At 37.8% G+C, this 16984-nt stretch overlaps 1 protein-coding gene across 1 annotated transcript in view; it reads right to left on the bottom strand.

The window, feature by feature from the left end:
- The window catches only part of LOC128734328 (ubiquitin-conjugating enzyme E2 W), a 54651-nt gene extending 41177 nt beyond the window's left edge, over positions 1 to 13474 (bottom strand). Inside the window, exon 1 of the mRNA XM_053828465.1 lies at positions 13170 to 13474. Coding sequence (XP_053684440.1) covers positions 13170 to 13217 — 48 coding nt within the window. The 5' untranslated portion in view covers positions 13218 to 13474. The remainder of the gene's footprint in view (positions 1 to 13169) is intronic.
- Positions 13475 to 16984: the final 3510 nt, after the last annotated feature.

The following is a 16984-nucleotide window of genomic DNA, read 5'->3' as shown; positions in this document are numbered from 1 at the left end:
TGCTTTATTTTTTTCTATGAAAAGGTAAGAACATTTTGCTCAGCATTTAAAAAGATTGAAAGTTTGTCACAAAATTTTCCACAACGGTGAAAAACTGTGAAGAAAGTTCAGAGAAATCATGTTCTAATTTTTAAAATATTTTATTCTTGTCGCAAATTTATTAAATTTTTTAAATACAGTAATGTTTCGATTTTGTCAGCTCCCGATTTTATCAGCTTTTTATCCCGATTTTGTCAGCCTATAAATTTTGTTCAACTTTTGTGCTTTTAAACATGATTTATAAAACTTTTCGGCCTGCTTGAAACTATTCTGATTCTCTGGGGATAGTTTTTAAGTAAAATGATGCATTCTTGCGAGCAATTAGGGGTCAAAATTAGGATATTTTTATAGTAAAAGTTCTATAGTTCCTAAACAACCAAAGATAGAGGTAAACTATACTCAGCAATGTTGTGTATTTTTACTATTGGTACAACTTTGTAAAACAGCTAAAATAGAAAAACTGATTTTAACGATTTTTCATTTTTGGGAAATAGGATTTTTCTATCTTTGCTGAAGAGATAGAAGGTTACTGTCTTCAACAAAATTTCTTGTAATAATATGGTGTAAAACTTTGCAGACAACATCAATGTGTTATATTGAAACTGAAGAAAAATAAATTTATTATTGCACTTTTAGGAGGATTAATCAAAGTTAGAATTCCGCTGGACGATAGAACTTTTAATTTTAAGAAACTCTTCCAAAGGTTCCATAAACCTAAAACCAAGTTTTCCCGCACAAAGCTAATGCACACCAAAAAAGTTTCTGGACCAGTATGCTGTGCCCGGTTCATTGAGCTTTCGGTTGACAAACTGAGGGTTAAAATTAAATTTTTAATAGAAGTCTTCGATATTGCAAGGTCTTAAGTCTTGAATTTTGAAAAAAGAATCGAAAAAATTTTTTCCGATTTTGTCAGTTTCCCCATTTTGTCAGCCCAAAATTCAACATGGGGCTGACAAAATCGGAACATTACTGTATCTTGTTCTTCTACACGTAGCCCTTTTAGCCAAGTCATTTAGTGACAAAAATTTGATCACAGCGGTATGTTTTGTTCCGAACGTTTACTTTATATTTACGAGCGAACAAAGGCGCTATAACCTAGGTATTTACCAAGGGCAAGTAAGTAAATGTACGTGCCCCATCCCCGAGGGTCCGGAGTATTATTTAAACTTTACTAGCTAAATACTCCCAACGAAATTAAAATTGCAAATAATCAGAATCGGTTGGTACGAGACGTCCCCGACTCTTCTTCCCCTGTTGATTTAGAAATGCATCTATGTTTGAATAATTTATTCACACAAGATTCATTTCGAATAATCGTCTTTGCGGCAATACTTCACAGTTGGCCTGGCCGTTTTGACGTTTGTAATACATCTTAGATGCTTTGCAAACGTCAATACAGACAAGAAAATAATTTGAAATATTTCTATAATTAGAAATAATTAAAATTATTTCCAGGAATCCTATATTGTGGCTGTGACGGTATTAATAAGAATAAGAATAAGAATAAGAACGTTTACTTTATATTTAGAAGATAATAATGAATCCATTTTTGAATGTATGTTTTTAACATAAGAATAAGGTATTGGCAGGTAAAATGAAAATTTTTCTCAAAAGAAATCAGTAATCCATAAAGTTATACTTCAAATAATCTATAAGCACAAATATCATCAACAAACAGTCAACGACAAACAATATGCAGAAATTATTTTGAAAAGGTTTACAATTAAGTATGGCTTTAAGAATACGACAAACAGGTATGACAGCTTTCACAAAGCAAAACAAGAACCTTGCGTCTTTCAAACTCATTCTATTTTCTTGTTATATCCAATTTTGGTATCAGACAGAAGCAAACACCAAAATCTTAAATTTTATTATATCTCATCCTACAAAACGATGTTAATTCTATGCTTCACTTATGCCACTGACCATCAGGCATCAAAAAAATAGACTCACTATTTACAATGAATAACATCTTCCTGATAAGTTCCAGACAAACAATCTCAACAACGATCCTAAACACTTACGTGAACCACTTAAAGAAGGGCATTCGAATGAGTCGAATTTCGGAAAAATCACTAATAAATTGCTCGCTCCCATTATCCGCCAGTCGCTGGCACTCATCAGAAGTGGCCGACACTTCTCCGGATCAGGGCGGGAAAAATCGTTCACACCACTTTTTTCCTGTTGGCAGCTTCTTTTTAAACAAATCCGTTCAATCCAGGCAGCGTTAGCCAACTCGGCGGGTTGAAGATGGTTCAAAATATTTATAAACAAAAATTCGAATCACACATTTCATCCGAATGCGTGCCTGCGGGGATATCGTTGCTTTCCAAATCCGTTCGGAAAGAACGAAAATTAAATAAATTTGTCTGCGATTTTCTTCCTCCTCCACTGGAACACCTCATCAACGATGTGTTCAACGATCTACTGAATATTCATGTTTCGCCTGAGTCACGCTGAAGAAAGGTTCATGGCCTGCATCAACTATCGTCTGGCGTCCGTACAATATCGATACATCGAAGAAGACTCAACGGGAACTGTTCTTTGTTCAAATCCTACACGCAAAGGAAATTCCCAGCACTACCGACGAACTCCGGAAAAATATATTTAACGACCAGCTACACGGAAATCTTGATCGGGAATGATCCACCGCAAAGAGCTCACGCGAGTTACGAACTGCACCGCGGTTGCGTTCGAACTGACTGAACTGTCTAACTCGCCCGCCGACTGGTCGCGGTTTTTTGAAGCACACCACGATGGAACAAACCGAACAAGCAGTCTAATAGTCGCTATCATCACCATCACCATCATCATCATTATCATCATTGGTTCGCAATAATGCATTCTCTCTCACTTGACTATCGCCGTACCTCCCGCAACGCCAACGCGCAGGATCAGTCCATGCTTTTCGCGAATCGTCCCATACCGGCGCGACGGACGGACGGCGTCGCTTCTCAATGTTGTTACCCTAAGCAATGCACACAAATCGTCCAATTGTGCCATAGTAAAGTGCGTGCGCAGGAGAACCACAAGCAGTCGTAATAATACTAAAGCGAAGAAAGTACGCCACCATCCCACCAGCTCGCTCAAGTTGAGGCACATCAAGTTTTTGCTCTCACACACAGGCATGCCCAAGAGCAAACCGATTCGACTGCAATCGGAACCGGTTTAGCACTGCCAGTCCGACTGCTTTTGTCATAACTCTATAAAAGATGTTATTTGTGTATTACAAATAAAGTGAATTATTATTGAGCAATAACGAAGATATTGTTCTATAAAAGATTGTTACGATAACATTGATAAAAAGAAGAATAAACACGAATAAACAGAAAACAGGATTAATGAACTAAGGTTTTATGTAATTTGTAATTTGCTCTATATCGCTAAATTTAATTATATGTTGCATTTTTTAAAATTTGAATCAAATATATAATTAACAAACAAATAACGACAATTTGTCGTGTAAAAAAAACTTCTTTGAATGACAAATTTTTTCTACAGAATATTCCATGTGTTTTATTGCTGAATGCTAGAAAAATTTTGCATTTGAGAGTGTGCAATCGCACATAACAGTGCTATTTTAGATTAAACCGTATCAGTGCCTTCGGCACACTTATTGCTTGGAATATAACGAAAAAGTTCACCGAAGCGATTCAATCTAAAATAGCACTTTAATGAGCGATTGCGTACTTTTGAATATACACTTTTTTATGTAATCAGCAATACATCCATCAGAAAGTTAAGAAATTTTAGATGTCTCCAATCTCACGCATTCTATACCCCTCTTGTAAATTTTTAAAGACATTTTTCTCTTATTTTCCAATACAGTCAGTGATAAAAAGTTTCACAGTAGGGACATATATAGGAACGAGGAAAGGAATCAGATCACAAACGAGTGCGAGAAGGTCGACAGGTGGAGGCAGGTCTTTGATGAACACCGCAATGGTGAAGTTGCAGCAGAAGGCGGAACCTACAAATGTCTATGTAAGACAGTAGTGTCCCTGCGCATGATCTCTAAGAGGTCAAACGAGAAATCCGGTTGTTGAAGATGGACAAAGTCACCGGTAAGGACAGCAGCGCTTTACCGCCTACCAGCAGCGTTTTACGCTGGTAACGACTCTCACTAGGAGTTTTCCAAGACATGGAAGAAGAAGCTACCAGAGCAATAGATGAAAGAAGTTGTTTGTCTTATCTTCAAAAAGGGTAGAACAAACCGCAGCATAAAACAAAGATAAATGCCGCCTACAAGCTACTCTTTCAGATCCTGTTACACCGACTGTCACCGATAGCACAAGGGCATTGAAGGCTACACGGGAGCTTGCACTACTACGGACCTTTTAACATCCGCCTTTTACGCTTTTGCCATTATACGCCATATCTTGCAGAAATATCGGAAATGCAACTTGCTTACTCATCACATCTTTATTAACTTCAAAGCAGCATACGATACAGTTGATCGAGTCTAGCTATGGCAGATAATCCACAAACACGGTTTTCGGGCAAACTAATAACGCAGATCAGACCTGCCTTAGATCCAGTGATACGTTTTGTACTCATCTTCATCTCGGAGACATTCTCAAGACCCTACGAGACGCGGCAAGGGATGAGACAAGGTAACGGTTTACCCTGCATTTTTTGCTTTCTCCCTTGTATATGATTCTATCCCGATCATGACGTAAACGTTTTTGGGATCCGCATTTCTTTTTATTTTATCCGTATTTCTAGTATTATTTATTGACAAGTCTCATTCTCTTTCAAATCGATTATAAAAAATAGAGGCAGCAAACCATAAATTTCTTTAAAGATGAACGCTATAGTCAAATAAACAAATCGCTGCTTCACCGACAACCATTGTAAAGCGTCCAGCTTTAAATCTATCACATCTGAAAATTAAACACATTTTTTGTTTATTTTTATATTTTTATATTTCACATATTTTACCGAGAAACATCAACCCGAAAGCCAATACATCATTTTACTCTGAAACCGCTGCACAGTGGCGCCGCACAGTGGGACGGCTTCAAAAATAGGCGGACATCAGCTTTTGCGGCGAAACTATTAAATTTTCCGTATTAGTGTCTTCGCAAAAGTTTCTTGGTTTTTAATGTATTTTTTTGTTAGACCCGTTTAAAATAAAAATAAATTTAATAATATATGATTTAAAAATTCAATGATGCTATATTTCTAAATAACTGTTCATTTCTTCATCGTTAGCTTCGGAAGAGTCTGAGTCACGCAATAACTTCAGTGCTGCTTCACTAAATGGCATTTTCTTCCGTTTTTTGTTCTTACCCACTGATGAAATTATCGGAGCAGATAATAGCATTGACCGGTTAAATATATCTTGATTTGTAGATCCTCTGCGAACATAACCGTATGCAATTAGGAACAAAATACAACATATATGATGACTAATATGCACCTTGAACATTTTGAAGCAGCAAACGGGAAACGATACTCTTGACTCCGCCGAAGCTAACGATAAAGAAATGAACAGTTATTTAGAAATTTAGCATCATTGAATTTTTAAATCAAATATTTTTAGATTTATTTTTATTTTACACGGGTTTATACCATTTGTATTGGTCTATTATGTTATTTTATGTAATTTTTCAGGCGTAAAACGTGATATTTTAGTCGCAGTTTGCTCAAATGTTCCACAGTGTTCCACCGTGATATATACATGAAATGAAAGGCACTACATCACAACACTTAAAGTCGCTGAGGTTGGCTGCGCATACTTGCGCCTTTTTGAAATAAATCACCGTTAAATTGACTATAAAATTATATGAAAACTGTAACAGCTCAAAATCCCATAAGGTTAGAGCTTCGCTCTCTTCAGCAAAAAGATATATTTTTACTATATCTTAAACTTTACTGAACATCAAAACTACGTAAAAATGGAAATAAGCAAGTAAAATTAGGAAAACTCATATTAAGGGGGTTTGTTATTTTGTAGCTCAATATCTTTTTTCCCTTAAGGGATAGAAACTTTCTTCCTTCACGAAATACTCTTTAAATAACGTCCTCTACCACTTTTTATTAGCGACTGTTTATTTTGGACCTAAAATAAAAAAGTTAATTTCTCTATATATTGGCCCACCCCCTTAATGTAACTTTTCTTTATCTAAGAAAAAAATACATTAAAAACCAAGAAACTTTTGCGAAGACACTAATGCGGAAAACTTAATAGTTTCGCTGCAAAAGCTGATGACCGCCTATTTTTGAAGCCGTCCCACTGTGCGCCGGTCAGAACAAAACTGAGACAAAACTAATAACAATTTTATTAAAGTAAAATAAAATAGTATGGAACTTACATTTTTTGTATATAACTGTGAACCAAATTGACTACTATAACTTCAAGTTTACAAATATTTAAAAAAATTCAATAATTAGGGTGTCTCTAAAATAATTTTCTAAGAAAAGTTTTATAGCTACTGGAACTATTATTTTTATTTTGTGTTTTTTGCATTGGGATAATTAGGAGAAGTAGTAATGACCTTGTAACACTCAGCAATCCATAACGTTGAGCCACATTTAAAAATATATTTTGAATTTTTAAAATTCTACTAACTAACTCCCTTTACCTTAAGCTGCTAAATGCTCGAAGATTTACATTTAAAATATCTGTAAAAGTATTGCTAGAAGTAATTAGAAAGCGGAATTGCCTAAAATCACATGGTTCTAAAAAATTCAATATTTTTAGTCTTTGCGCAAATTTGCGCAAAATGCGGATATGATTTTTGGAAAGAAGACTAAATTCTACATAAAATATGAAAAAATGACGGTTACCATCCGTTCCCAAAAAAAGATGCTCAACTTTGAAACTGCAAAAATGTTATTATTTTGAGATTTGAAGCAAATATATTTTAGAGTGTACTTGATTTTCGTCAATCTGCAAAATAAGGTGCTAATCTATAACCATTTCAATACCAAATCACGTTTCCTTTGTATGCAAATACATAACAGGATACGATTAAAAACAGTTTTTCGAAACTTGCGTTGAATGAAAAATATGGGAAGTTGTCACACAAACTTCAGATTCAAAAAATTCTCCAAAAAGCTGTATCATTCCCAGTGCTCTGAAATTTTGGAATATAGTTATTTAGTCTGTCTACTTTCATAGAAAAATAATAATTCATGGAAAGCTTCAACTCCATTTTGAGTGTTTTGTCCCAGTATTTTCCACTGTGCGCTGTAATCTCACTATTTGTGTTTCATTAGCCAAAACTAAAATGGAACGGCTAAAATTGAGGTGAGGGGAGATTATTGGTTTGTGTAACTGTATTTTACTCCAAATAGTAAATTCGTTTTTCAATCGAAATAGAGTTTTATACTTCTTTGCAATTTTCTTGATGACATTGCCAATGGGAGCATTATGCTTCAGTTTGTCACCAATAATCTCTCAGAGGTATTAATCCCCCGAACTCGCCTTATTGGCTGATCATCAATCATAACAGAGACATTTTCATCTAATTGACTATACGGAATCACCAAACTTTAGTAACGCGCCCAGTTTGCAACAATTTATTAATCCGGACCAGCAAGGTGTGACCAATGACATGAAAGCAATCTTGAATAACTCTAGTATTCATGTTATCTACGTTCTTAATGTTCTAATAATGAAAAACAATGAAAAACTTTCAAATTTATGACTACTATTACTTGGCTGTTTTATTTTATCAAGTTTATCAACCAATTCAATGGACTGATTGATCAACAGAACACTATCGATGAAATAATCGTTAAATCTAGATGCAATAACTAGTTCTGACTGTTCTAATGTGACTGAGGCTTGTAATTATTATTAAGTTTTAGCCATGACTAAAATTTTCCATAACTACTTGTTGTTGTTTGAAATATATTCACAATAAATTTTCTTAATCCCTTGCGAATATTTATTACGCGCTAACGTGTACTTATCGCAATGATTTTTACCATTAATTCTACAAAACTTTTTGTACCATATGTCCCTCCTACGTTTAAGGCGACATCCAAATCCGCATGGGCGACTTCAACGCGAAGATTGGTTCAAACAACGCGGACCTTGAACGTGTCATGGGACGCCATGGCCTAAGAGAGATGAGCGAAAACGGGTAGCTGTTTACAGAATTCTGTGGTAATAACAAGATGGTCATTGGTGGATCGCTCTTCCCCCATAGACCAGTACATAAAGTCACGTGGGTTTCGCGCGACGGCCGAACAGAAAACCAAATCGACCACATCTGAATCAGCCGGAAATGGCGAAGGAGCCTACTTGATGTACGCAATAAACGCAGTGCTGATATTGCATCGGACCATCATCTTGTTATCGCTGAGATACGTCTGCGCGTCGCACGTGTACAAAGACGGGAGGAGAAAGTTGGGTGCCGCTACGACGTACGCCGATTGGAGAATCCTGAGGTGAAAAGGGCAATTGTCGAACAACTTGAATCTCGAGCCTCAGAGCTGCCACCTGGTGGAACCGTCGAAGAGCAATGAACCGGCATCAAGAACGCCTTCATCACGACCAGTGATGAAACCCTCGACAAAGCGCGCAGCGGGCGGAGGGAGTGGATTTCGGATGAAACTTGGAGGAAGATCGACGAGCGGAGAGAGGCGAAAGCCGGCATTGAGCGAGCGCGGACCATATCGGCTGAGACAGCTACCCGTCAACGACACGCCGAACTGGAGAGGGCTGTTAAACGTGCTTGTAGGCGGGACAAGAGAGCCTGGACTAACTCCCTAGCCGAACAAGAAACGAGAAACCGCCGCCGCCAATGGTGATATCCGTTTGTGGTACGATATTTTTCGCCCCCTAGTGGTGCCAAGATGAATACAAGGATGCCGCAAAAGGACAGAGCTGGTCAGCTACTGACTGACCGTACAGAACAGCTTAAGCGATGGACTGAACATTTTGAACAACGCGTCCGAGTTTCAAATGTCAGAGACCAACAAAACCAGCAGCGTATGACGCCTACAGTTCGTCGAATTAATCGTGTCGACTCGGAGGCGCCATCGCTGGATGGAATTGTAGCAGCCATCAAGAGTATGAAATCCAATAGAGCGCCAGAGATAGACTGTATTTCAGCCGAAATGCTCAAAGCTGATCCATCTTTGTCAGCCCAGATGATGCATCAGCTTTTCAGCAATATATGGGAAGCCGCAACTTTTCCGATGGACTGGATGCAGGGCATATTGGTCAAAGTCCCTAAGAAAGGAGACCTAACTGAATGCGGTAACTGGCCTGGCATCACGTTGCTCTGCATTACTCTCAAATCAAAGAACTCTGTAAGGCAATCCTCAACGCTACTCTCTGGCGGCAGCAAGCTGGATTCCGTGCTGGCCGATCATGTGTAGATCATATCACAACGCTCCGCATTATATTGGAGTAGATCAACGAATTCCAGGACTCTTCTGCTGGTGTTCGTTGACTTTGAAACGGTGTACGACCGACTCAACCACGTAAACATCTGGAGCGCACTTAGGCGTAGAGGAGTTCCAGATAATCTAGTCAATCTCATCGAGGCTCAGTACGAGGCGTTCTCGTGCAAGGTTTTGCAGGACGGCGTCGTGTCCGACCCCATAAGGGTTACTGCTGGCGTGAGACAGGGCTGCATTTTATCACCGCTTCTGTTTCTCATCGTTATGGATGAGATATTAGTTGGAGCAATTGAAAGTAGACCAAATCGAGGATTGCCTTGGAATCCTCTAACGATGGAGCCGCTAAATGACCTCGACCTAGCCGACGACATTGTCTTGCTCGCACAACGCCGAAACAATATGCAGAGTAAGTTAGATGACCTCTCCGAGAGCTCCCAGGCAGCAGGTCTCACAGTCAATGTAGCGAAAACTAAGTCTATGGTAGTGAACATTGACAATTCCACCAACTTCACAGTAGCGGAACAACAAGTTGAGCAGGTAGACGCCTTTCAATATCTTGGTAGCCAGACAAATCCTGATGGTGGTACCAAGACTGATATAGCCACATGGATCAGAAATGTCTGCAAAACATTTGGCGCTCAAACCAGATCACTCTACGTACGAAAACCTGAATCTTTAATTCAAACGTTAAATCCGTACTGCTGTATGCCTGCGAAACGTGGTGCGTCTCAGCGGAGACAACGCAAAAACTGCAGGTATTAATTCATTAACCGGTGCCTGCGATAGATCAATCGTGCCTGGTGGCCTGATAACTGGATATCCAATGAGGAACTCCATCGTAGGTGTTATCAACGGCTGATAGCCACAGAAATTCGTGAACGTAGGTGGAAGTGGATCGGACACACCTTGAGGAAAGGAGCGAACGAGGTTTGCGGAGAAGCACTCGACTGGAATCCACAAGGACAGCGTAGAAGAGGCAGACCCAGAGGCTCATGGCGACGCAACCTAGCCAACGTCATCCGAGCTGTAGACGAGAACCTGTCCTAGCGAGAGGTAAAAGCCATGGCGGGTAACCGTCAGCTCCGCATCTCTGATTTCATCCCTTTGTTCTGCCGGACCGGCGGACATGGACACATAACTCATCAAGCACCTCCTATTATACAGTGAAAACTTCGGTCGTGACAAGTTTTAATAATGGACATGGATATCAGAAGGAAGGATTAAATTGATTGTTGGATATTAGATGCACTAATGGAGACTCAAATGACGCAATTATATTTCATTCGACGGATTGCTGGTGAGATTGTTCTATTTTTCCCATATATGCTCCATTGCATTTTATTTTTAATATTTTATTCATGTCTTATATTACTGGATACAAGAACATCTATGAAGATTGCGTGAGTTTTTGCGCAGCCTCTTAAAGTAGGTGTTCAACTAACGTACCCTTTTCTACAATCGTAAGGACATGGCCAGGTGTATGGTGTACTTACGGGTACACCATATCAGCCACCCAGGATGTGTACGGTTGTATGCTATGCTACGCTGTATGCTGTATGCTATGCTATATGTCCCTCCTATGTTTAAGGCGGAAGAGATCCAAATTGTATCAGCTGCTCTAGTTTTTCAAAGAAACAATTTTCGTCTAACTAATTTATCAGTACACATTTTCAAATTATTTGTAAGAACAGCTGCAGATACATCTAAATTGGCTCGAGATACAACGCTGGTCTAACAAGCCAGCCGTCGCATGTTCAAATTCAAGCTGGGAGAGGCTATTAGAATCAATAGGACCATTAGCATTAGAACTCGTCTTCAAAAAATTCAGATTACCGAGAGTCCAACCAGATGCAATGCTTCATACGAGAGTGTAAGATTCATTTTTATTGAACTAGAATTGAACTGATTATTGTCAAACAGATTGTATTGAGTTTTTAATATCTTAAATCATTTCAAATATTTTCAATATCGAAATAGGTCAATTCTATCACTATTCATAATGTTGATTCTTTTGATTCATCACTGAACACGACCATCCGCCATTTCTGAGCAGCTGTCCATAATGCGCCAGTTAAAAATATCTTTAAAGCATAATGCTGACCCGGTACATTTTGTATTGTCAAGAATGCCATCAAAGTGTCGAATCAACTGAATGGTGCGACAGTTTAAATCACTTCTTCGTTCGTGGAAATCACAAATTGTTAAACATAGAAGTTTGAAACCGATCTGGAGCTCCAACGATAAATTTATTTGTTTAATTTTATTGTAAATTTGAATCATCTCGTGCGTTCCGTTTCTGAACTATAAAGCCAATTTAGAGACTATCGTTTTCATTCAATACCAAAAGAGCTCTGTAAGCATAAATACAGCAACTAAAATGACTCATTTTCCTGACCTACGACTAGCGATACCATGTCAGTAAACAAGGAGAAGTCGCTAAAAGTTGCCTCCATAAATCATGACCATTGAACTGGCATGCCACTGGCGATAATAATTTTTCATTTATATTTGGTCTTGTCTAAAGCTATGATGGTGATCTCCTCGTATGTTCAGCTGGTAAAGATTTCTTGTCTAAGAGCTTATCCTATCCTACAGTTATGCGAGGCATTCGCGTCTAGTCTGAGAGCTTATCCTATCCTACAGTTACGTGAGGCAGTTTACAGTAACGTGGATAATGAAAGGAATGTGCAAAATTACGCATGCTATAAAAACTGGAATTTATGTTCGGTCGTTTATTTATTTGTGATGATATACACATTACAATGCATTGCTATGATTTATATAAAAACTAATAGGTATATTCAATTCCCTTCATTTTTGCAACCAGCTGCAGGAATGCCAGGGAAGACATCCGCTGGCTTTATTGTCTAGGCATGATTGACAGTTTTCGTATGTTCGATTTAGGCTAGAAATGGAACAACCATATGGCCTCCATCATCGTTGATTGACAATTGAAATTTTTCATATTGTGTGCATTCTGTTCAACCATTAAATGCTTTGGCTACTTGCAATACACCAGAAAAGCTAAAGGCCTACCCTTGACAGAATTACCGAATGCCAGCATCGCATGTGTTTGGACATCAGCCATCCTTACATCACCTAAAAATTAAGAAGATAAAACCTCCTATGGGACAAAACGGAATAGTAGTAATTCTAAAACTACAAATATTTTGTTCTAGATAATAAAGGCACACGAACAGACGCTGATACTTCTAGAGGGTACCACGGACAATTACAAATTTTAAACTCTATTCATATTGGAAATTTGATATTAAGCGATACCTTTGGTTTTGTTTAAGGATTACGACTAATAAAGGCATCTGAACGAGTAGATTAATCTGTAAGGAACCCGCAAGCTGACCAGTAGATAAACATTCTGGTTCTGTAACAAATTTAATGCTGCTTTTTGGATTGTGACGGACGAATTAGTCCTGACCAGTCCTGATAAAGTCATAAGTTTAATTTTAAGTCAAATATTTGATCATTAAAGCAAAGAGAATCAATCAATTGTAACTGATAAGAACAAAGCATTATAACGAATTCACATCAGCATTCAATACATCTTTACTATTGTTTAACAAAGGTTTAATAGGTATTATTAGGCGAACGTAAAAATATAAAATATTTTTATATTTGCACTCAGTCTACTTGCCTCTAGCTAGCAGACCGGATAGAAACGGATTGAGAGGTAAATTATTTTTCAAACATCCACAACTTCGTGACTAATCAAATTAAGAAAAAAAAACCTGGCCAACAAAATTGCCTACCTCGGAAGGACTCATGCCCATTTTTCCTGAGCCGTCACTCTTGCTCATGCAAGTGTGTACACAGATGAAGGCAGCTGGCTGATATTTGTACTCCTCTGTATGCCGTCTCCCGCGGCGCACTCACTTTTTATGCATATGTTTTCTCGTACGACGGGATATAATCACAAATAATGGTGAAACACGGCACTCGCGTTACGGAACTAAGTGTTATTCTAAGCAGAAACTAATTACCGCACTTCGTGTCTTTCGGTGTTCGATTTTGACCTCCGACGAGATTTTTATTTTCTTCTATTTTGTATCGCCACTGAACTGAACGATCGAGAAAGGATAACAACAGTGAAGAGAAGAGCAGTGACGCAAAATACTCAATGACATCAAAGTGACAGCGGATTGACCGTGATGCCAGAAAGTGTTGCAATTAAAATAATTGAAGATTAGAATTAACAAAAGGGCGAATGTCGCAAGCGTAAACAAACTGAGTGAGGGTTGATTTTCCAACACTGAGAAAACTTTTCGTATAGTTTCTATGTGCCCCACATATAGATTTTTGCAATGTGCCCAGTAAATGATCTTTATGTGCCAAACAGTTGTCATTTATGTGCAAGCGAAAAATTGACACTTACTATTCATATGCGTATAATTTTTATGTGTATAATTGCACATACCATTCATACGCGAATAATTTTCATGTGTATTTCTCGGAGGATTGTGTTTATATGCGGCTCATGATAATCATATGGGATTTCATACCCAAGCAGCACTTGCAACATCTTCCATGTGGCTATTAAGTCTTGTTTAAATTGCAAAAAACTTCACCGGTTACAGTATTGAAACACGCAACAATTAAGCAACTTCATGTTATTAATATGGTGGATTCAGGTTATCCAATACTTATACTGGCTGTCACAAATATATTAGTCTATATCTAGTAACATGAAACTTCATCGCAACATCGTGTTATTATAATGCCATTGCTAAACAATAATGTCACATGATGTTGCATCATGTTGATTATGGTATATTGTTAAATAAAATGTAACCAAACAAATACAACCAATGTAACATCATATTCCGCCATATTTTTATGAAAAAATATTTTTCAACGAAGGAATGTTTTTATTTTAACAACAATTACACGAACATTCATCAGGAATCCATGGCATTTACTAAAATATTATTTGATTACAGTATCTAGTTCGATTTTACACCGCTTTTTTCCATCGTAAACGAATTCTTAATCTGGCTGGGTTAATTCTTTAAACTTGAAAATTAATAAATTAATAACTTTCACAAGGCCCATCAAATAATACAAAGCAAAATTATATTTTGCACGATAAATTTTGAATGGCATGAAGATTAGCTCATAATAGGCCCAAAAAACTAAAGTCGCATTAAGAATATTAATGTAAATAATTTTTGTCTTGGAGCCCAGAGAAGAAATCCCGGTTCCCGCTAAACATAATTCGTGATGAAGTTGCTCATAATTGTTTGGTTTTTGTGCGAGGAAAAAAGAGAAGAAAGTATTTTTGTTTTTGTTTTCACGCAAGTTTTGACAATGCGGCATAGGATTTCGTGGGAGTGCGAACAGGCTTAAAATCTCTTTTAGTATCGTTGTCGCAAGTTTTGACAACGCGACATAGGATTTCGTGTGAGTGCGAACAGGCATAAAATCTCTTTTAGTATCGTAGTCGCGAATACCTGCTTGTATTTAGATAACGCGCATTGGTTTTTGTGCGAGAAAAAAAGAGAAGGAAGTATTTTTGTTTATGTTTTCACGCAAGTTTGGACAACGCGGCATAGGATTTCGTGGGAGTGCGAACAGGCTTAAAATCTCTTTTAGTATCGTAGTCGCGAATGGATAGATAACGCGCATTGATGTTCCATAAAACATCTGTGTAACAATTGGTTGCATATAGGCTCCACCTCTTGCGCTTTTTCAATCACATAACAGTTCGATAAAGGTAACTGATGCGAACTTTTACCATATTTGAATGTTTCAATTATAGTTGCGTAACCCTTCATGCAACAAATGGTGCTGCTTGGGTATGGAACTAACTCAGGTTAAAAAACAAAAACGCTATAACTCTCACCCGGTTTGTTTACATTTGCGACATTCGCCCTTTTGTTAATTCTATCTAGAATTTCAATCTTTTGTTGCTAAAGCTCTGATAACATTATGTTAGGGTAGTTCATACACACTCAACTCTTTTTTTTCATGTTTTTTACGATTTTGGTATTGTGCCTTGCAGCAATAAAAACATTAAAATGTATCGTCGGAAAAGATAACCAATGCATCAAATATATTGTACTCGTCATAAATTTCATGTTTTTGAAAGATTCTACCGTAAAAATGACGGGTTGTTAAGTATTGCCCGTTTCTTTGGTAACAAAACGCGCTGCTCACTTTATTGATAGCTTGAAATCGCCGCAAAAAGAATCTGCTTGACTGTATGTAAGTTATAAGTATATATTATGCTTGTCTAGCACGTAAGCTATTGATTTACGTAACAAAATAAACGATATTTGCCCCCGCGACGATTCTGGCGACGGTTTCGCCCGCGACGGTTATAATTCATCGCGTACGAAAGGGTGGCAAATTGATAATATCTTACATATTTTTTTGACGAAGAACTACGTCTTACGGCAAGGTTTGGCTGGATAGGGTGTCATTCCAAAAAAATTTTCTCGGAAAGTGGCCAGGTTTGGAATGCTAATAGCTTAGCGGTTTCCCGATTTTCAATATTTTTGCACCATCGATCGGAACACCTTCTAAAGGCCCGCGCAGAATTGGTACTTTACGGTTGCGTTTGCGTTAATCTGACAGTTCTCCCATACGATTTGACAAATTATTCTAAGCAGAAACTACCATAAAGTACTAATTCTGCGCGGACCTTAAGAATTGGCTCAAATGAACACTATTATTTCGGAAGTGTACACTATTGAAAAACTGAAAATAATGAAGCATTGTACACTAACCACAATTAACCACCGAAAGGGTGGAACGCACTAAGTAGCTAAGTAGCTACTTTACTGGTATAATTATCCAGTTGACGTTAGCCATACCTTACTGGCTCTTATAGATCAAACACTGACAAAACTATGTCGATTAAACTGTTTTTGCAATTAACTAAAAGAAGAATGTCCGACTAGTAATTTCCAGAGCTAGCACTAGCACCAAATCAAAAATGGGGCATACAACAATAGTCCTTATCAATGGACGCAGTTGTGATATGGCTCTACAGTAGAGATGGTCGGGTATGAAAATTTGAATACCGTCTACCTCCGTTGGTATGACCTTCTTTAATCTGAACATTTTTAATCTGTACCCCGGTGGTATGAATGCGGTCACATTAAAAACCGATCAAGCGTCACGCACAATTGACGTTAAAGTGGACCGGTAAATTAAAAAAAATGCAAAAAATCTTAATGCGTTTCCTCTTGCTCAGGAGCTTTGGCAATATAGCTCATATGCAACTTATCTCTCTCCAGCACTCAAAATAGACCATTTTAGTCGAAACTGCCGAGCTAATTTCGTATTATACAAACCGAACCTTTAGAATTCGCGCATGTTTGAGATGTTTTGAAAACGTTTGTTTTCGTCAAATCAAAACAACAAGTTCATGGGGTGCACATCTTGCGCGTGTGTGAAAATGAATAGATTTACCAAATATTCAGATTAAAAATGAACTCGCCCAATCTGAACGAGCTGTTTTTCATATTAGCGGGGGTTGAGTATACATGAACCCGACCCGTACCCGATTAAGCAAAAAAAATTAAAAACCCGTACCCGACCCGAACCCGCAAGTTTATTATTT

This window comes from Sabethes cyaneus, chromosome 2, assembly GCF_943734655.1.
Source record: "Sabethes cyaneus chromosome 2, idSabCyanKW18_F2, whole genome shotgun sequence".
In the NCBI taxonomy this organism is placed as follows: Eukaryota; Metazoa; Arthropoda; class Insecta; order Diptera; family Culicidae; genus Sabethes; species Sabethes cyaneus.
This window is presented reverse-complemented; position numbering and strand designations above follow the sequence as displayed.